This window comes from Staurois parvus, unplaced genomic scaffold, assembly GCF_062004578.1.
Source record: "Staurois parvus isolate SC_StPar_1 unplaced genomic scaffold, SC_StPar_1.0 ptg000166l, whole genome shotgun sequence".
Taxonomy (NCBI): domain Eukaryota; kingdom Metazoa; phylum Chordata; class Amphibia; order Anura; family Ranidae; genus Staurois; species Staurois parvus.
Window position 1 is genome coordinate 4,973,323 of NW_028317962.1, and position 23,043 is coordinate 4,996,365.

Genomic DNA, 23,043 nt, shown 5'->3' on the forward strand with positions numbered 1-23,043 from the left:
TGTTGGTTACCCTAGTTCCTTCCCATTCTGTAGGTTTAATACTGATTTGTTTAGAGCTGTGGTCTCCAAACTATGGCCCGGGGGCCAGATGCGGCCCTTTGCTTTACTCTGTGCGGCCCTTGGGGCACTGTTCCTCCAACTGACACCAGTGATGAGGCACCATTCCTCCCACTGACACCAGTGATGAGGCACCATTCCTCCCACTGACACCATTAATGGGGCACCATTCCTCCCACTGACACCATTAATGGGGCACCATTCCTCCCACTGACACCATTAATGGGGCACCATTCCTCCCACTGACACCATTAATGGGGCACCATTCCTCCCACTGACACCATTAATGGGGCACCATTCCTCCCACTGACACCATTAATGGGGCACCATTCCTCCCACTGACACCATTTACCTCCCTGGCGGTATGATTATTTTGCATGGAAATTTTGGCGTTTTATATTGTAAGCCTGTAATTCTTAGGAATAGCTCACTGAAATCTGTCCGAACAAAAGTCTAGTAAACATCCCCGGTAGGATAAAACTTGAAACACGAAATCATAAATTATAATTTAATAAATAATCCTAAAAAATAATTATATAATATTAATAAATTTAATTCAATAATATAATAAAACCAAAAACACTGAAATTTGAAATATAGCGCCATGTTCGCACATCACTGAGCAAAGTTGCAAAATCGTTTTCAGTGTCTGACCAATTTCCCCACGAATCATCACTCAATTCTGCAAGTAGTTCTAATTTACTATCGCTGTTCTCTAGCCGGTCTAAAACCACTTTTGACCTAAAGGGACGCTTTTTGGACACCATGGACGTTTCTCAGTTTCCAGGTAGAAAGAACGGTAAAAATGCAGGCAGGGCGCAGGACAAAGCACTCGGGACAAAATGTATGTGAAATGCTTTGATACAGTAATGTTTTACTATGTGATTTTAGTGAATGTCACTTTTTGTCATTTTCAAATTTCCCACCATTCCGTCCCCCTGTACATCCCGACGCTCGCAGGGGACGGAACCCAGATGACAGATGCTGGCATCCGCCGGATTACATTGCCGGGACACTGCAGGAGGGACATCGCGGGAGCACAGGACAAGGTAAGTGATCTAGGGATTGCGCCGCATGGTAAGCCCGAGTGTAGCTCGGGGTTACCGCTTGTGGTGCTGAAACTTTACCCCGAGCTACACTCGGGAATACCTCCAGGGAATTTAATGGGGCACTATTCTTCCCATTTACACTATTAATGGGGCACTATTCTTCCCATTTACACTATTAATGGGGCGCTATTCTTCCCACTGACACAATTAATGGGGCACTATTCCTCCTGCTAAGACCAATGATGGGGCACTACTCCTCCCATTGACATAGTCGATGAGGCACTATTCCTCCCATTGATGCCAACCATGGGGCACTGTTCCTCCGGCTAAACCAACAATGGGGCATTATTCCTCCTGTTAAAACCAATGATGGGGTAGTGTTTACTCTGATGCCGAGACCTTTTCTACTCACAATGGCCACAGTCCGGCCCCCCCCTAAGTCCTGAAGGACCATAAACTGGCCCTTTGTTTAAAAAGTTTGGAGACCTCTGGTTTAGAGCATTGACATTTCCTCCCCTGGTGTAGGGTTCTTACAGGAAGCTAAAAATAGAATTCCAGGTACATTAACTATATCTCTAGATACAGATATGTTTAAGCGATTTTAAACCCTCACCTTGTAAAACAACCTATTCAGTGTAAGATAGGAATGAAAGGCAAAACATTGTGTATAGATATAAAAACATAATAAATATCTTTCCCTTTTTTTTTTTTTTTTATAAGTGATTACATACCCTCTGTTCTCTGCTGCATAAGAAACTAAGGGAGGAGAAACAGCAGTACACTGATCTGCCAAGTGAATGCCTGCCTTTTTGGGGAGTGGGGGGGGGGGGGGGGTTGATCAGACTTGTCCGCAGAAGTCTGATTATCGGTGAAGTGCACACGGAGTTCCAAGCACAGTTAGAGAACTGACCAATGCTGTGCTCTCGTGCCTAGTGTAGTCAGTTTTTAATAGGAAAGCAGGGGGACTGGCAGGAACACCAGGAATTTCACACAAAGGAAGCAATACAAAGAGAACAGGATACATTTTCATACAAGTACATGGCACAGCAGTCACATATCAGCAATATGAAATGTTGCGTTTACGTATTCTTTAATTTTTTTTTTTTTCCTAATTTGTATCAATTTGAAGTTTTGGTTTTAAATTAAAACTGTGATAAACCTAAGTTAGTCAAGCTGAACTTTAGCTGAAAACTTTCAAAAGCAGAACTTACTTTTAAGCTTTGTACACACGGGTCTAAAATCAGCCAAAATCTTTTGGGGCATGTGTATAGTTGTCTGTTTTACAGAAGCTGGCTCCTATCAAACATAGTGGAAAACCATCTTCTGACTCACATCCGATCAGTGCTGGCAGCCAATGGCCCCTGTCAAAACACGAAGGCACAGCGGGGGAGGTCACTTGTGTTAGTATAGTGATCACTGTGGTTTTTTTTTTTGTTTTTGTTTTTTTCATTCAGCCTGCTGGGTTGAATAAATAATAAAAAAAAACTTTGTGTGTGCCTAGTTTTAGAGAGAGCTGCATGAGTAGATCAGGACATACAGGCAGCTGAATTTGCATGCAAATCTCTACTTTTCCTGTAAAAGTTGCGATTGGCTCAGTTCTGTCGGAGCTTTGCGAAGGAAAGCGGCGCTATGAAAGCACAGTGTGGCACTTTACACCCTGTTCTAAATTATTATGCAAATGATATTTTTCTCATTTACCTAAATAATTGATGTAAATAACAGTCAGCATAATTCTCATGTTATCAACTATTAAGAGTACAATTCAAATTTTATTAAACAAACCTCCTAATAACAGTATTTTTTTTAAACATAAAAAACTTACAATGAACTGTTCCAAATTATTACGCACAGTAAGTTTCAAAACACTTTATAGGTTGTAAAGAACTAAAAATTGTCATTTGTTGTGTTTGCAGCATATTTACTGGAATCAAAAGCTATTTCAATCAAACATTTAACAACATTTTAACTTTTTAAACATTTTAACAGGTCACGTTACATTTTAACATAGGACCCCTTATTTAATAGCAGCTTCACAAGTCTTGCATTCATTGAACTTGTGAGTTTTTGGACAGTTTCTGCTTGAATTTGTTTGCAAGATGTCAGAATAGCCTCCCAGAGCTGCTGTTTGGATGTAAACTGCCTCCCACCCTCATAGATCTTTTGCTTGAGGATGCTCCAAAGGTTCTCAATAGGATTGAGGTCAGGGGAGGATGGAGGCCACACCATGACTTTCTCTCCTTTTATCCCCAAAGCAGCCATTGATGCAGAGGTATTCTTTGCAGCATGAGATGGTGCATTGTCATGCATGAAGAGGATTTTATTACGGAAAGCATAGTTCTTCCTTCTGTACCAGGGAAGAAAGTGGTCAGTCATAAACTCCACATACTTTGCAGAGGTCATCTTTACACCTTCGGGGACCCTAAAGGGGCCTACCAGCTCTGTTCCCATGATTCCGGCCCAAAACATGACTCCACCACCACGCTGCTGACATCGCAGCCTTGTTGGAACAGGATGGCCGTCCACCAACCATCCACTACTCCATCCATCTGGACCATCCAGGGTTGCATGGCACTCATCAGTGAACAGGACTGTTTGAAAATTTGTCTTCATGTATTTTTCTGCCCAATGCAGCTGTTTCTGCTTGTTAGCATTGGTTAGTGGTGGCCGAATAGAAGGTTTATGCACAGTTGCAAGACTCTGGAGGACTCTACACCTTGATGTCCGTGGGACTCCAGAGGCACCAGCAGCTTCAAATATCCGTTTGCTGCTATTTAATGGTATTTTAGCAGCTGTTCTCTTGATCCCATGCAGGATCTGGCAGAAATCTTCCTCAATGTGCCTTTATCTGCACGAACCCGTCTGTGCTCTGAATCAGCCACAAATCTTTTAATAGTGTGATGATTACGCTTAGGTTTTCGTGAAATATCTAATGTTTTCATACCTCATCCAAGGCATTGAACTATTTCACTCTTTTCGGCAGCAGAGAGATCCTTTTTCTTCCACATAATGGTGCTTTGCTTAATAATGTGGAACACCCTCCTTTAGTAGTTTTCCTTAAATTGGGCTCACCTGCCAATCTAATTATCACAGGTGTCTGAGATTGTTTTCAGTGATCAAAAGAGCCCTGACACACAATGCCATCCATGAGTTAAACTTAAAAACAAAATATTTAATCTTTGTGACACTTAAATAGAATTTGCATAATAACTTGGAACAGGGTGTATAGTGTCTGGTACACAGCTTCACTGTTAACTTTGTCATGAGTCATTACATGTGTACGGTAATTTTACTTTGTTTACCAGAGTTTATAAAACTTTGCTTTGCTGCGGCCATGAATCTTCATCCACTATTTCAGTGTTTTCCTGGGTTTCCACTGGTTATTTGTAAACTAAGGGCACCCTAGTTGTAGTTGAACAATGTACATAGGTGCTGGATCTGAAAGTAGTTGGGTAATGTAGTTTGGTGTAAAGTTTGATGTATGGCTTAGCAGCTTACTAGGCAACTCTTTAAAAGGTGCCCTAAAGGGAATCTAGGTGGTGTGGAATAAATAGGGAGAGGCACAGTAAGCAATACGTGTCAGCAGTTTTCCACTGATCTTTTTCTGGCTATTCATTGCTTTGATACTGCATTCATTTTTGACTGCTTTCTTGCCAACCTTGCGTGCTTTCTTCCCAAACTCAATCGCTTTCCTTTCTTTAACCTTTTCCAGCATGAAAGTCTTCTAAAATGTAACTTGCATTAAATTAGGTGGGCAGTATTTTAGTTTAACTTTGATCTTTGCTATGTTCTCTCTATTAGGGGACCATCTTTATGCACGAGAAAATGACTGATGAAATTAATGTACCTAAATGAGGCACTAAAGCTGGCTAGAGATGGAGTGAATTTCGGTCAATCCCTGATGAACTGACTCAAATTCAATCCATGTGTGGCCTTGTTAGCACCCTCATATCCAACATCATTTGACCTGAAAACCAAAGGAGCCAGGTGGAAAAGTGTTGTCTGTACAGTGACTGAATCCAATAAGATGCAGCCACTGTTGAAATATTCTGACAGCCGTGGGTTTCTAGCTGTCAAAACAATAGCCAGCATTTGAGTTTCTTCTACCTGCCCATATGGGGCTGTACAAGAGAAATCTTAGTGTATGGCCAGTCTTTACTTCATGAACTAAAATAACGTCTTATAACAAAATGTGCTGTCTTGTAATTTTGGGCCACACATGCGCATTGTGTACTTTCCCTGTTACAGCTACGTAATTTATCATAGATGACAAGAGAGCGTACACACTGTATATGTGTGGCCCAAAAGAACAGGGCTGCGCGCCTTTCTGTGGCACTAAGGGGCGCTGGTCCCAACAACTGCCCCACCCCCATAATAACTGATCAGTCTAAAAATCGAATTGTAAGTGTAGTGTAGCATTGAGAGACAGAATAGCAACAAAAAATTCTAAAGAAATGCATGTCTAACAAATGATGCACTGATTTGCATGTTCATAAGGGAAATAAGTATTTGATCCCCTATCATTCAGCAGGATTTCTGGCTACCAGGTGTCTTTCATACAGGTAACAAGCTGAGATTAGAAGCAGACTCTTAAGGGGAGTGCTGCTAATCTCATTTTGTTACCTGTCTAAAAGACACCTGTCCACAGGAGCAATCAAACAATCAGATTCCAAACTCTCAACCATGGCAAAGACCAAAGAGTTGTACAAGGATGTCGGGGACAATATTGTAGACCTACACAAGGCTGGACTGGGCTAACAAACTATCGCCAAGCAGCTTGGTGAGAACGTGACAACAGTTGGTGCAATCATTCGCAAATGGAAGAAACACAAAACAACTGTCAGTCTCCCTAGATCTGGTGCACCATGCAAGATCTCACCTCGTGGAGTGTCAATGATCATGAGAACACTGAGGAATCATCCCAGAACTACACGTGAGGATCTTGTCAATGATCTCCAGGCAGCTGGGACCACAGTCACCAAGAAAACAATTGGTAACACACTACGCTGATTGAAATCCTGCAGTGCCAGCAAGGTTCCTCTGCTCAAGAAGGCACATGTCCAGGCCCGTCTGCAGTTTGCCACTGAACATCGGAATGATGCAGAGGAGCACTGGTTGAAAGTGTTGTGGTCAGAGGAGACCAAAATTTAGCTCTTTGGCATCAACTCAACTCGCTGTGTTTGGAGGAGTAAGAATGCTGCCTATGACCCCAAGAACACCATCCCAACTGTCAAACATGGTGGTTGAAACATTCTGCTCTGGGGATGTTTTTCACAACAACTGCACCGCATCAAAGGGACAATGAACGGGGCAATGTACTTTCAAATCTTGGGTGAGAACCTTCTTCCCTCAGCCAGGACATTGAAAATGGGTCGTGGATGGGTGTTCCAGCATGACAATGACCCAAAACACATGGCCAAGGCAACAAAGAAGTGGCTCAAGAAGAAGCACATTAAGGTCCTGGAGTGGCCTAGCCAGTCTCCAGACCTTAATCTGATTGACAGTCTGTGGAGGGAGCTGAAAGTTTGAGTTGCTAAACGTCAGCCACAAAACTTTAATGACTTGGAGAGGATCTGTCAAAAGAAGTGGGCCAAAATCTCTCCTGAGATGTGTGCAAACCTGGTGGCCAAGTACAGGAAACGTCTGACCTCTGTAATTGCCAACAAGGGATTTGCCACAAAGTACTGTCATGTTTTGTGAAGGGGATCAAAAACTTATTTCCGTCATGAACATGCAAATCAGTGCATAATTTGTTAGACATACATTTCTTTAGAATTATTGGTTGCTATTCAGTCTAAAAATGGTAGGTGTATTGTAACACAGACAGATCAGATGATGTTTCATCTGTTCTGTGCATTTCTCCGGTTGTAAAATTTATATTGTGCTCAGCCCCATCTTCTCACATAATCCCTTATAAAGAGTGACAACCAAGCCGTCCTATCGGGTCTGAAGAAAAAGCGGAAGCTCTGAAATGCATCACTTGACTCATCCTCGTGTTCTCATTAGATATTGCCTCTGGTCCGGTCTTCCGTGCTTTCCACAGTGGTTACGGTGTGCTCAGCTGATGGCCCGCGTTCACATCATATCCTCTATGCCTGAGCTCCAGTGGATACACACCGGCTTTTGCATATACAGTGAAGGAAATAAGTATTTGATCCCCTGCTGATTTTGAATGTTTGCCCTCCCACAAAGAAATGATCAGTCGAAAAATCGATTTTCTCGTCAATCGTCCCTTTGATGCGGTGCAGTTGTCCTGTCCCCTTAGCAGAAAAACACCCCAAAGCAGAAGTTGGGATGGTGTTTTTTGGGTCATAGGCAGCATTCCTCCTCCTCCTCCAAACATGGCGAGTTGCGTTGATGCCAAAGAGCTTGATTTTGTCTCATTTGAACACAACACTTTCAACCAGTCCTCCTCAGCATCATTCAGATGTTCAGTGGCAAACTTCAGACGGGCCTGGACAAGCTTTCTTGAGCAGAGGGACCTTGCGGGCACTGCAGGATTTCAATCCTTGTCAGCGTAGTGTGTTACCAATTGTTTTCTTGGTGACTGTGGTCCCAGCTGCCTGGAAATCATTGACAAGATTCTCACGTGTAGTAACATTCAAAATCAGCAGGGGATCAAATACTTATTTCCTTCACTGTATCCTTCTGGGACTCGAAAAATTATCATTTAGTTGCCCCAGTTGTGAGTAGTTATTTGGCTAATTTCAATAAACTTGTTCTTTTTAATACTGCACTTAGGTTAGCATCCCACTTGTGTTCCTTTTCAGGTTTAGAACACTATACTGCTATACCCATATGGGAAAGCATACCGTATATACTCGAGTATAAGCCGAGTTTTGTGCTGAAAAACTGCCCCCTCGGCTTATACTCGAGTCAATGTCTGCAGATGACATGCCGTCCCTGTCATCTGGACACACCCCCGGGATCAATCCTCGCCGGTGATTGGCCGCCGGAACTGTAGCTCAGGAGAGGCACACAGGCGCCCAATCACCGGCGAGGAGGTGGAGCTGGAGAGGAGGAGCCGAGCGGAACCGCGAAGATCGAGCGAGTGAAGAGGAGGAGAGCGGCCGGAGAAGGAAGACATCTGACCGGTAAGTGTGTACCATGGGAGAGGGAGGGAGCGAGCGAGCCCAGGCTGGAGCAGGGGTCACCAACGATGGGGCGCTATTCCTCCCCCCACTGACACCAACGATGGGGCGCTATTCCTCCCCCCACTGACACCAACGATGGGGCGCTATTCCTCCCCCCACTGACACCAACGATGGGGCACTATTCCTCCCCCCCCCCGACACCAACGATGGGGCACTATTCCTCCCCCCCACTAACACCAACGATGGGGCACTATTCCTCCCCCCCACTAACACCAACGATGGGGCACTATTCCTCCCCCCCACTAACACCAACGATGGGGCACTATTCCTCCCCCCCACTAACACCAACGATGGGGCACTATTCCTCCCCCCCACTAACACCAACGATGGGGCACTATTCCTCCCCCCCACTAACACCAACGATGGGGCACTATTCCTCCCCCCCACTAACACCAACGATGGGGCACTATTCCTCCCCCCCACTAACACCAACGATGGGGCACTATTCCTCCCCCCCACTAACACCAACGATGGGGCACTATTCCCCCCCCCCACTAACACCAACGATGGGGCACTATTCCCCCCCCCCACTAACACCAACGATGGGGCACTATTCCTCCCACACTGACACCAACGATGGGGCACTATTCTTCCCCCCACTGACACCAACGATGGGGACTCTATTCCTCCCCCCACTGACACCAACGATGGGGCACTATTCCTCCCCCCTCGGCTTATACTCGAGTCAATAGTTTTTCCCAGTTTTTTGTGGTAAAATTAGGTACCTCGGCTTATATTCGGGTCGGCTTATACTCGAGTATATACGGTAATTTGATTTTTTTTTTTTTTTTTTTAAGCTGAACTTATACTTTAGATAGATGATTTGTAAACCTAGGTGTGTGGTTTTTTTTGTTTTGTAAAAGTGTCACAAATCTAAACAACTGATGCTGAGCATATGGTAAAAATGCAGAGATTACAATCTACTATGGAGGCTCTTAAAACTTAGGTACTGCAGAATATTGGGGTGCTATGAAGGGGCTCTGCATCTTTCACATGTATTTGCAAATGTATGCTAAATAAACCCCTGTTTTTAACGCAAGCTGTTACGAGACAGTTCGGTTTGTTCGTAATCTGCTCACTAAGTTGAGCTGGGAATTTTTTCTTTATCGTTTGACATGCATTGCCCTTCCATGTGCTCCTTGCTGTGAAGGCCAGTTATAGATTGGGGCAGTGGCCATTTCTTCAGATGTGAATGGGGCTAAAAGTAGAGGTTGGCCCTGCCCTGCCCTCCTTCCTCCCAAGACTTCCTTTTTGGTCATTGACGTTATTGATCGCTAGGGAGAGCAATAGGGATGCTTAAAAAATAAAGGGGTAGGGTACATCCAGGTACCTCTATCTCACTGCAGGTAACTTCTGACTGCATTTTTTTCCATTATATATTCAGTTTAAACTTTCTATATTAATTTTCATATCTGGTTTTAGGTTATCTACATTACTGATACTCAATATACTCAAGTGTCCAATGTCTCTGGCCAGTAACACATCCTGCAGGTATTCTGCAGCTGATGAGTGTGATTAGCATAGCCCCGTGCTGCCTCCATGATCTAAACTTTCTCAGATGTGTCTGGTCTGATGAGTTCCTGTAATTTATTTCATACATATGTATAAATTCAAGAACTGTCCTTTTTTTTTACTTATACATTTCAGGCTTAGTTATCCTTTTATAAATTCCCATATTGCCTACTCACATAAGTTACAGGCAGAGGGGATATAAATCTTCAGCAATCTGATGCTGATTTTTGCTGCAAGTCAAACTCTTTTTCATATGAACTGTCTTCACAGAGCACTGCTGAATCAGCCTCTTCATCTGTAAGGACAGTGAGTGGGAGGGGGAGAGAAAGGAATCGGGAATGTACAGGGATGGCACAGCAGCCCTGCCAGTAAACTAAATGAAAGCATGCGAGACATTAAGATTAAATTAATTCCTCATTTTGGATATAGAATATTCTTTGCTTATTGGTCTGTAGGGAAACTTTTTTTTTTTTCTTTTACATAAATGAATTGTGTGTGTGTGTGTGTGTGTATGTGTGTATGTATGTATGTATGTGTGTGTGTGTGTGTGTGTATATATATATATATATATATATATATGTATGTATGTATATATATTTATATATATATTTCATTATAATTTGCATTAGACCTGATGATCTCTTTTGACAAATCCAATATGTATCTGTCAGCATCCTGAGGACGGTATATAAACATTATGGTTTAGAAAAGGGTGCAAAAATCGACTGGTATCCTAGGATGGATGATCACCTAGATTTTTTTTGTTACATTTGCAAGGTAAATAAGTGTGATGGACTGCTACTTTTTTTTTTTCCTTTTTCACCTGTAACTTTACCACTAAATAAAGTCCTTTTAGCACAAGTTCCAAACTTCGTTATAGCCTATGTGCGTTTAGTTACAAACAATGCAAGATAAGCAAGTCAATTCTTTGTCACAGTTCAATGTCTCTTCATATTCAGTGACTATTCCAAATTACTCCATCCAAATAAGTGCTTTTCCTCCATCTCAAATTGGAAAGCCGCTCACCCCACTTAGTGACTTTGTCTAAGCAAAGGCTAACAGTGCTCCATTAATCCACTATGCTGTATACCTCAAAGAAGCTTCCTGCTTCAACTTCTCCTGGATGAAGCAGAAAGAAAGCAGAGATCACTAGAAGTTTAGAAACATTTTTTTTTTTACCAAAAATAAAAACGAGAAATCTATTAACCGCTTAAGGACAACCCTAGAGCAGATATACTGTTACAGGGCAGCCCCTGTGAGCAAAATCACATACAGTATATAAATGTAATTTTGCATTTCCTGGTAGGGGGCATTCCCTACCCGCGCCACCATTCACGGCCACGGTTATCAATCACCGGGTCCTGGCCGGTGATTACCCCCTGGCATTTCAGGGCCTCAAACTGTGACAGGTAGTGAGGAAGAGAAATGAGGAAGTTACACACCTTCAAGCTTTCAAAGTGGTCAATGGATTTCAGGCTCCTATATGAGGCTAGGCTCCCAAAAAGTCTCGTGTGGTATCCCTGTACTCGGTAGAAATAGCAGAATGTATTTTGGGGTGTAACGCCACATATACCCATGGCTTGTTTGAGCAACATATAATTTAAATGACAACTTTGTGTAATAAACAAAAAAAAAGTTGTTTTTGTCATTTTCCAAAAACTTGTGGAAAAAAAAATAAATCTTCCATGGACTCAATATGCCTCTCAGCAGATAGCTTAGGGTGTCTACTTTCCATAAAGGGATCATTTGGGTTTTTTTTTACTGTCCTGGTATTTTAGCACCTCAAGAAATGTGATGGGCAGTCAGAAAGTAAAAGCTTTGTAAATTCCATTATCTATACCATAGTTTGTAGATGCTATAACTTTCACACAACGCAATCAATATACACTTATTGGGATTTTTTAACCAAAACATGTAGCAGAATACATTTTGGCCTAAATTTTTATGACGAAGTTTGAGCTTTTTGGATATTTTTTATGACAGAAATGAGAAAATATTGTTTTTTCAAAATTTTCGTTTTTTTTGTGTATATCGCAAAAAATAAAAAGCGCACAGGTGATCAAATACCACCGAAAGAAAGCTCCATTTGTGAGAAAAAAAGGACGTAAATTTTGTTTGGGTGCAGCATTGCATGACCGCGCAATTATCAGTTGAAATAGTGTAGCGCCGAATAGCAAATAGAGACCTGGTCAGGAAGGGGGTAAATCCTCAGGATGGCAAGTGGTTACATAGTTAGTCTGGCTGAAAAAAGACAAAAGTCTATCCAGTTCAACCATAGAAAAAAAAAGTTATAATCCTATACCCACAATTGATCCAGAGGAAGGCAAAAAAAACCTAGCAAACACGATCCAATTTGCTCCTGCTGGGAAAAAAGCATTCCTTCCTGATCCCCCCAGAGGCAATCGGATATTCCCTGGATCAACTTTACCTATAAATGTTAGTATCCAGTTATATTCTGTGTATCTAAGAAACAATCCAGGCCTTTTTTTGAAGCTGGACAGAAGCAACTCTTGAGGAAGTCTATTCCACATTTTCCCAGCTCTCACTGTGAAGAAACCTTTCTGTGTTTGGAGATTTATTTATTTTCCTCCAGATGTAAAGAGTGCCCCCTTGTCCTCTGTGATGACCTCAGGGTGATTAACTCTACACCGAGTTCACTATATGAACCACTGATGTATTTATACATGTTGATCATATCACCCCTTAATCTCCTCTTCTCAAGGGAATAAATTCAGTTCCTCTAATCTTTCCTCATAGCTGAGCCCCTCCATGCCTCTTATCAGTTTAGTTGCCCTTCTCTGTACTTTCTCAAGTTCCCCAATGTTCTTTTTGTGAATATGTTAAACGTGCAACATAGCACCATGTAGACATATGGCAGTCACAGCTCTCGCTCCAGCGTTCGTTTATCTACCTTCCCCAGCTGAATCACCCAAAGTGCCGTTCACTGTGGCTGTGTTAAAGTGCTGCCCCCTTTGTGATATCTCCAGGCTCTACCCCTTCTATGGAAACTTTGTTAGAATTGCTACCCTTTAGAGTGTCTTGGAAGGAAAGTAGAGCATCTTGGCAAAACTCTCGTAAGCCAAGGTTTTCAGTATGACTTCAATGAAGATTGTGCCTTTTGTGAGAAGTAAACCAAGGACCTCCATTTTGAAAGGCAGCATTGCTTGTCATTGTTCCAATCTAACACTTCACATTAACATTTTGTGTATTCAATTTTAAAAAGTCTTTTTTTATTATTTTATAACCCAAAATTCTATTTTATTGCAGCATAGAGTTTGACCGAGACTGTGATTACTTTGCCATTGCTGGTGTGACTAAGAAGATTAAGGTGTATGAGTATGGTACAGTTATCCAGGACGCTGTAGACATTCATTACCCAGAGAATGAAATGACCTGTAATTCTAAAATCAGGTAGGAGACAATTTTGTTAATGTGATATTTTAATGTTTTTTTTCCTTTTTAAATTGGATGCTGTAATAGTTGACAGTTTTCTACAAATAGTTATAAGATGAATTGCTGGGGAGCTGAACCTACATTTGTTTGTGTGTGTGTGTTGGATATAAACAGTCCATTTTAAGGCAACAATGTGCCACACAGCGCATCATTATGAGGCAGTGGCTCCCGGACTAATTGTACACTTGTGACCTTAGTCCTCTCAGAATGCAGATTTGTGGTGGTAATGAAGGAGGGTAGTAAAAACTGGTGATTGTGCCACCTATTTCCTGCCCGCTTTAGACCAAACATGCCGCTGCTCAAAAACACGTTGCCAATACTGTTATGCTTTGCTTCACATTCGGTGAGCAGTGCTTCCGCCAAACCAGACCGGTTCAAGTGAATAATACAGTGATGCAACTGCGTGTAATGCACATGGTTATAGTATGGTGGTATGGGGTTTTCAAGGTTAAAACAGGTGGTGAGGATGCACATTATCACTTTGTAGCTGCTTGTCAACCACAGATTGGTTCAGAAAGCGGACTCGGTAGTGGCAGGGGTTGCTTTAAGGGCACATTCACACTTTATTTCTAACTCTTGCCAAATGCCCCTATAGCGTTTGGGAAGCATTTTTAATGCTCCCAAAACCCCCTATGTGCGGTTTTGAAGCGGTTGATAGGTGTTTGCCAAGCGTTAAAACCTCACCACAAACTCCTATAATGAAGTTAAACGGTATTAACGCACCGCAAACGCCTTGCAACCGCACCGCAAGCGCGTACCAGGCATTTGCGGAGCGGCACTATAGACTTGAATGGAAGGCTTCAACTCCTTCTGACTCGGCACGAGGCGTCAGTTTTGCTGCGACGCTAACACCACCTTGTGGACAGCACAGTGTGCTGCCATGTGCACAATTTTCATAGGCTTTTGAGAAGCATTAAAAACGCTTTCCAAACGCCTTTCTGACACCTGCTGACAAAGCTAGTGTGAATGTAGCCTAAAAGTAGAGGAGCTGCAGGACTCCTTTGTAATGTCTGCAGCAAGTGGGCAAGCTTAGGAAGTCAACCACTGCTAGTGTTTTCAAAACCTGCTAGAAATCCTTGATTGGCATTATCCACTGGTGTTCAGTGCAATAGAATTTACATAACCAGGTCATGATTTTGGCAGTATCTTCAGTCAGGAGTAGAAGCTGACCCTGGATGATGCCTGCTGATTACCAGATGAGGAAGATGGATGCATTGTCAGAGAAGTATTGTAATCACTTGGGGATGGGGGCTGACTAGACAGGTTTTATATGGTTTCTGAGTTTACTTTTTAAAGTTGGCCACCAACTGCGCACCTGCGCACCACCATATTATCGCTCAGTTGAGCTGTAGCCAGATTGGGTGACTCTCCTAGCATAAAAAAACCTCCTTTAGTCCACCATTTTCTTTTATTTTTATTAACGTGATTATGTTTAATGTTAACAAGTTTTTGGGCTGCCTCAGTAACTCCCTGTAATTAATTTGTAGAGTGAATATTTATCTGTTGCAAAAAGAATTCCCCCAGTAGTTTAGTTGAAATGAAATACTTTGTCTGGAAATCATGTCTGTGTTTAATTAATGTGTCTATAGACTGGTCCAGGCTTATTATGTACAGTCCCAGCAAGCTGCTGCCTATTTGTGTGTCTGTAGCTGCACTGAGGACATATTCCACAATCCGCTCTGTCTCCTTTTCAAATCAGAGTGTGATACATGTCTGCTCCCTTCAATGCTGAACTGAGCTCGCTGAGCACTAATCTGCAGTATGCCAGCTGTGTCCCCCAGCTCTGACTGCCTCCTCTGTACCAGCAGTGTACTTGGAGCGGAGCCACATACCAGCTGGATCACCCATTCTTCTCACCTGCTTCCTGAACACATCCATCGCCTGTCTCCTTCCAATCTGTATTCACAGAATGGACCCTTGGGAAATGCACTTCATTTTCATTTACTGTGGCATTCCTCCAGCTCCTTTTGCAGACACATAAGTTTAGCAAGATTCCATATATAGTAGAGTGTTAGTAATTATGGATCTTTGTTTTTAAAGTCTAAATCAACTTGGTGTATACTGCCTGTTTAATCATTCCAAAGAATGTGGATTATGGTCACTTGGCGGATCATCCTACTACTGTATAACATTGCATCTTTTAACCTTGTCTGTTGTAATTAGAGGGCACTGTGCAGGTATCCACAGTAAATGTCAAAACTAAATCTCCATTATTCTTCTAGTTCATCAAAAATCAAGTCACTTGACAAGACAGGTGCCGATTCTTTATTAGAATGGTGGAGTTACTGACATTACATTTATTCAGAGAGTACGTGTCCTTGCAGAACGGTCTTCAACTTTTATTTTTAGTTTGAATCAAAGTATTGTGTTCTGTAGTTCTGGGATCATATGTCATTGAAAGTTAGAGTAATGAGCAAATATACCCTAAACCTTAACAACCTCTCACTCTGACATCAACTGCAATTCTATAATGTGGCATGGACAGAACCTTATAATTGTTGGATTTTTTTGTCAGTCAGTTTTGTATAAATTCCTGTAGCCATTAGTCAGCCATGCAAGACTTTTTTTGTTTTAAAGTTTTATTAAACCCACCTGAAAAAATAAAATGGTGCACGGTATGAGTGTAGAGATTGGGTATGCTGACACATGTAGTGCACAGTGCAACTTGCAAAGTAAGATTAATGCCACATAAGGTGATAGTGAATTGACATTTTCAGGATTGCATGCAATATTTGGGAAAAATATGTTAGATCACCTAAATACCTAAACACACACAGACACACACAAAAGAACCAAAAGCATTTTAAAAATGTTTTTGATGGGGTTTTTTTATGGTTTCAATAATTGGGTCTCTGGTCTTTTTATATGTGTTTTTTTTTTTTTTTGCAATTTAAAAAAAAAAATTTGTACTTACCTTCTTTGTGCAATGGTTTTGCTCAGAGTAGCCCTGATCCTCCTCTTCTCAGGTCCCGTGCCGGCACTCCTGGCCTCTCCCTCCTGCTGAGTGTCCCCAAAGCAAACAGCTTGCTATGGGGGCAGCCAAGCAGGATTGTAGGCTCGTGTCCATTCACACACACACGCAGCTTGGCTCCACCACTTCTCTCTTTTCATTGGCTCTAGGGCACATAGAATGCATGATGGTAAAAAAAAATTAAATCTTGAGCCCTTACAACCACTTTAAGTTGTTGGTAACAACTGTGATATTTTTTTTTTTTCTTCCATTAAAGATCTTTTGTATTTTCTTTTTGAATGTTGTCAGTACGTGTGTAGTATCCAACGGTTTCTAGCTTTGTGCTTTTGTTGCTTCGAGCCTTATGGATGCTGTGCATACTACTCGGCATCTAGAGGATCAGCTTAATTTTTCTGGCCTTGGGTCTTTCAGAGCTGCTATTGAAGGTTTCTGGGCCCCACCTGGCAGTGTGTTAGAACTTTTCTCTTTAGAAAGGTAATTTGTACATTGGTGGTCTGTTCCCACCATGGTTACATCTGTGACCCACCTTAACAGGAATATCACTAGACTGCTTCAGGGAGTTCTCTCCCTTCAGGATTCCACTGACACAGTCCTTACTTAAATCCCAGTTTGACTTGACGGTCTTGTCTTATTTTCCATATTGGCAGTGACTTTAATCTGTTAAACCATGACAACATGAGTGGAGTCAATCAAATGTGTTCCCTCCACCATTGGGGTAGGTCCCTATTTTACAAAGTAGATGGAGCAAATGTCCAGAGCCTTGTGATTTAGTTTGATGGTTGGTTACAAGCATCTAAACTTGTGTCTTGCATGGGACTGATGTCCTGTGCAGATCCATAGGAGCACTCTGCCGACATAACTGGGATGCTGATGCTGCATCCACGGAGTAACTGACTTGATTACTCTTTTGAGGGACATTGTCTCTTTGGCTCTGCTCTTGACATTGTGATTGGCAACACTGGGTGGCCAGAGTGTGCTCCTAACTGAAATCAGGAGGTCTGCAGAGGGATCTGAAAAATCCCACCCTTCCTCATCTAATTCTGCAGTATTTACCCCTAGGTCTTCAAAGCCTAACTCCCACTTGGCCTGTATGGCTTGAAGCCAGAGTACAGCTAACCACTCTTAAGTTTTATGCATAAAGGTGCACCCCCACTTCTACAAATGGGGGTGATGTTTGTGCTTCAAGACTTTAGTATGTACTACAGCTCAAATATCCCTGGGTATAGTTGCTGGCTGTTGTCTGTTCTTTGCACTACTCTATTAAATAAGCTCCATGGTGTATAAATTGAAACATGTTGATAGCACTTGCAATTTGCTTTAAAAAGAGAGCGTGTCCTCCTCCAAACAACCTTTATATTTTTGAAGAAATCTCTCCCTGTTCCCTGTATCCTGGGCACAAGGAGCATACTGCATTCAGCTGGGTGCCACCAGCTCACAAAAGACTAGAGGATTGATGTGGAGAAGAGTAAAACTGTACACAATGCAAGCAGCGGATAACTCATTTGTCTGTTATAGAAGCTAAAATTTAGAAACAGTCTTTTTCCTCTGTGGCATTCTCCTTGACTTTGTACTTGTCTGGTTATAAAGCACTGCCTGGAGTGAGATGCTGGAATATTTTTCATTTCCAGATTTTAGACTTTCAAAGACTTAAGACCACATACCAAGGGCCATTTGAGGAGAGTTAATCATAATGTGGTCACCAATTTTGTTATCAAGAGGTAAATATAAAAATAATTCAAATGCTTTTTAATTAAAGTGCTATTGGTTTATTTCAAGTTATTTTATTTAAAGTGTATATTAACCCCAAAACAAAAATGTTATATGGTAATCCTGCAAATAACACACTTCCCTGGGTCCCTGGGTGCATGTACTCACTCATCCACTGTATTTCTGGAGAGGAGTCTCAGTTCCCACCCAGGCTGGACATTTAATATGTTTTCTTTATCTGTAACACACGGGGTTAGGGAGATCAGTTTTTTTTTTACAAAAGAAAGGTAAGGTACGTTCTTTTAGGTTTTTGGGAAGTAACAAGGACACTTCTGGTAAGATCAGCAGGCATATGCTGTACTTGCTGAAAGTGTTCTTAGCCTGATAATAGAAATTTAATGCAGCCACCCCATTGAAGGACTGGTAAGCTGCAATATAGTAAGTTTTTGTTCTTGTATTTATTTGCACTTTCGTTTAACCTCCTAAATGTAAATTTTCAAAATAAGGCCTGTTGGTGTATTCTCCTGTATATTGTCTCACAGCTTGTTCTATTTGGGCACATTCAACTGCAATTGACCAAGTAATTTTCCTTTTTCTGTCTGGCCCTTAAGCCCTAGTAGCAACTGCCAGTTTTTCATTTAAACAACATTAATATTGACATTCCGAGGTGGGGAACGAACCACTAGGAAGCCAGCACTCATCTTTGGGTGTATGGACATAAGCATCTGCATAGAAGCATGGTATCTTGTAATTAATAGTGGCATTCACAGTGAAAGGGTTATTTCCTTTTCTTAGCTGAGACCCCATTCACACTTGTGTGACTTGCCATGCGACTTTGGACATCAAAATCGCGTGACAAGTTGTACTCCAGGTTTTTCAATGATTACATTCATACGGTGAGGAAAATAATTATTTCATCCCATGCAGAGTTTGTAAGTTTGCCCACCTACAAAGAAATTAAGGGTCTATAATTGTTATTGTAGGTGTATTTTAAATGAGAGAGAGAGAGAATATCAGTCAAAAATCCAGAAGAAAACACATAATACAAATGTTATAAATTGAGTTGCAGTTAAGTGAGTAAAATAAGTATTTGAACCCCAAGTAAAACTTTACTTAGTACTTGGTGGATAAACCCTTGTTGGCAAACAGAGAGGTAACCTGTTTCTTGTAGTTGGTTACCAGGCTTGCACACATCTTAGGAGGGATTTTGATCTACTCTTCTTTACAGATCTTCTCTAAATCCTTAAGGTTTCTTGGCTGTCGCTTGGCAATTCAAAGTTTTCATTCCCTCCCTAAATTTTCTATAGGCTTAAGGTCTGGAGACTGGCTAGGCCACTGCATGACCTTAATGTGCTTCTTCTTGAGCCACTCCTTTGTTGCCTTGGCAGTATGTTTTGGGTCATTGTCATGCTGGAAAACCAATCCACGGCCCATCTTCAGTGTTCTGGCTGAGGGAAGAAGGTTCTCCCAAGATTTTACAATACATGGCCTGGTCCATTGGCCCCTCAATGTGCCAAAGTCATCCTGTAGCAGCCCCAAAGCATGATGGTTCCACCTCCGTGCTTGACTGTAGGGATGGTCTTCTTAAGGTCCTAGTCAGCATTTTTCTTCCTCCAAACACATAGTCGAGTTAATGCCAAAGAGCTCACTTTTGGTCTCATCTGACCACAGCACTTTCTCCCAATCCTCTTCTGAATCATTTAGATGTTCATTGGCAAAGTTCAGATGGGCCTGTAAATGTGCCTTCTCAAGGAGGGGAACCTTATGGGCGCTACAAGATTTCGATCCATGGTGGCATATTGTGTCGCCAATGGTTTGTTTGGTGACTGTGATCCCAACTGCCGTGAGATCATTCACAAGCTCCTCCCATGTAGTTCTGGGCTCATCCCTCACGTTTATCATCATCCTCATCGCCCTGAGGCATAATCTTGCATGGAGCACCAGACCAAGGGTAATTGATGATTATTTTGTATTTCTTCCATTTGCAAATAATTGCTCCAACAGTTGTCTCCTTCTCTTCAAGCTTCTTGCTGATGGTCTGGTAGCCCATCCAGCCTTGTGCAGGTCTACAATCTTGTCCCTGACGTCCTTTGACAGTTCTTTGGTCTCTCTTGCCCATGATGGTGAGGTTTGAATGGAAGAAAGATTCTGTGGATAGGTGTCTTATACACATAACTAGCTGACGTTAGGAGCACCTTCTTGACAGGACTAATCTGTGTACCACACGAGCACATAGCCAGTCTGTGGGAGCCAGAATTATGGTTGGTTGGTAGGGGAGCAAATACTTATTTTACTCACAGAACTGCAACTCAATTTATAACGTATCATGTCTTTTTTCTGGATTTTTGGTTGATATTCTGTCTCTATCATTTAAAATACACTTATAATAAAAAATTTTAGACCCTTAATTTCTTTGTAAGTGGGCAAACTTACAAAATCTGCAGGAGATCAAATAATTATTTTACCCACTGCATATGTGCGACTTAATTTTCAGCGAGTTCAAAGTAGTTCATGCACTACTTTGTTTTCACTTTCATGCAACGTGAGGGCTATAGACTTCAATGTTAACCCTCAAAAGTTGCATGAAAGTCATACCTGAATGTTTTACATGCAACAGTGGGTCGGACTCTGCAGAGGGACACGTCACATCCAAGCCTGACCAATAGTCACCCACTTACCTCTTAAGCTGATTTTGTGTTTTGGTACCCATACCCATACACAGGTTGGAATTTCTCAAGTGTTCCTCAGATGTTCGAGGAATAATTATTTATTTTTTACACTGGAGTGACAGTTGACACTCTAGGAAACTAAATCATTCTCCATATCTCTTCCTTTTAGTGTTTGTAAACTCTAACAATGCACTTCTCTTCTTTGTTCCTTTTTTGTTGTGTTTAAATGCATCATTAAAAGCATTGTTATATCTGTTTAAGTGCAAATAAAATCCTTCTGCTGACTCTTATCAAATTGCATTGTTCCCAGTGGACTGTGTTGACTACAAAACAACGCCCCTTTATGTTATGGAGAAGAGGCGAGGTGAAAGTGTTCTGAATTCATGCATTATAATGACTGTGCTTACTTACCACATATTATCTACAAAAGAGCAGTGTTGTCATAGTAGGAGGGGAAGTGTTACAGGCAGATGAAAATAACATGAAAACAAAATCTGAAAATAGAGAACAAGTTCAGCCACCACAACTAGGGGCTTGTAAGCAGCAACGTATTAAATGTTTGATCTTTTGGTTTAGATATGCTGTAAATAATATTGTTTCCTGATAACGGTATGTGATTAATACATGTAAGTGATGTGAGTTGGAACAGTCACTTCCAGTAATTGTGCAGCTGCAGAAGAGGTGTTATTTAAAAAAAAAAAAAAAAAGACAAATTTATATACATAAAAAGATGACCATTTCATGCAGCTTTGGTAGTGTTATACATGTCCCACTTGGCCTGAAGGTAAATTATGGGAAGAAAAGTCATTTAAAAAAAAAAAGGAAATCGTATATGTTATACCAGTGTTGATATTGAAGCAGAACTCAAGGGGCTAATATTGGTTCAACAACGAAAAAAGGTTTTCCTGTTCTATATTTGGCTTTATGCTTGTCTTAATTCAGTCCTCTTTTGGCACCTTTCCATGCTGTATAACCTAATTTACTCTGTGATACAAGTGTGAAGAGCCAGATTAGATGATATCATGCATTCTGTGTTTTCACCTTCCAGATCTGTGGAAAAAAAGCAATATTCTCTGATAAATTAATCCAGACATAATACAAGATACTCCTGTCATTAGGGAACAATGCGCTTACCTGCTTGCTTTTTAGGTTTCTGCCTTTCGAGAAAGCAATTATTTTACAATAAACCGAACCCCCTGACAGATTCAACTTGGAGATGTTTTTCCACTCTTAAGTGTAGGTGTTGTTGTCAGATGTTTGGATCTGTCCCATGCTGAAAGGGCCCACAGTGCATTGCATGTATTAGGCGTTGAGTCAACAGGACATCCCTATAGACATTGCACTTCAAAGGGGGCTGAATTTTCTGCTTCCATCACTTAATTATTTTTTTTTTATTTTTTTTTGCAGCTGTATAAGTTGGAGCAGTTACCACAAAAACCTCCTGGCCAGCAGCGATTATGAAGGGACTGTGATTCTGTGGGATGGCTTCACAGGGCAGAGATCCAAAGTTTACCAGGTAACACTAAACACCTTTGTTTAAACAGGAGCCAGTCTTTTTGTATAGTGTGTATTTGTACTGTGAGTAATAAACTGCAGGATGTCTTCAACACTTAGCCATATAAAACTGTCATGCCACCACAGTTGAGTTGCCTCTTTAAAGCAGCATCTTTTGATTAAAAAAAAAAAAAAAGAAAAGACAAACCCTAAGGAGATTTTTTTTTTTTTTACTGGAATATTTTTATTCTCTAGTACTTTTATGTTTGCTTTGTTTTTCCATTTTTGTAATTTAACCATTTTCTTTTCTGTAACCCTTGAAAACATTCACTACTTGTTCATGTTCTCCCTATCCTTGAAGATTGCAAATTACCAATAGACATTAATTGACAGTATAATGGCCAGATGTGGTGGCAATCTAATGTCTTTGAGCTATACGCAGACCCCACAATTGAAGTTTCTCAGGGAGGATAACAATATCACTAGTTAATACTAACTTGTCTGATCTTTGTTCTGCCCTTGATGAGCTTGGATGCAGTTACTGTTCAGTAGCAGCAGTATATTCAGGCTGCCACATGTAACACAGCTGCCTGGAAACAATAGCCAGCAGTGGTGGTTCCTCCATCCATAATGTTGGCATGGATTGGGGAATCTTTTGATTTTTTTTTTTTTTTTTTATTTAGTCTGAATGAGAAAAAATTGTGCTCTGCATGACTACCTTAAATTGGGGAAGGAGCGGCAATAAATATATAGATATCAAAAAATCTCAAGCACTCTAAAACTCCTCTCAAACATATTACCTCTCCTCTGCTGAAGCTACCACAGGTAATTTTTTATATACCCAACAGCTGAGGAATATCCATACAAAAATATCTACAGCTCTCTTCCCACTTAGGCTCCATTCACACGTGTGACTTTTCATGCGCCTTTGAGCATCAAAGTCGCACAACAAGTCACAGCCCATTATTTTCATTAAACTG

At 41.3% G+C, this 23,043-nt stretch overlaps 1 protein-coding gene across 1 annotated transcript in view; it reads left to right on the forward strand.

Annotated features, from left to right (window-relative positions):
• Positions 1-23,043, forward strand: part of COP1 (COP1 E3 ubiquitin ligase) — a 266,316-nt gene that overhangs the window by 130,677 nt on the left and 112,596 nt on the right. Inside the window, exons 12-13 of the mRNA XM_089676332.1 lie at positions 13,037-13,180; positions 21,977-22,085. Of these exons, the coding sequence (XP_089532458.1) occupies positions 13,037-13,180; positions 21,977-22,085 (253 nt within the window). The remainder of the gene's footprint in view (positions 1-13,036; positions 13,181-21,976; positions 22,086-23,043) is intronic.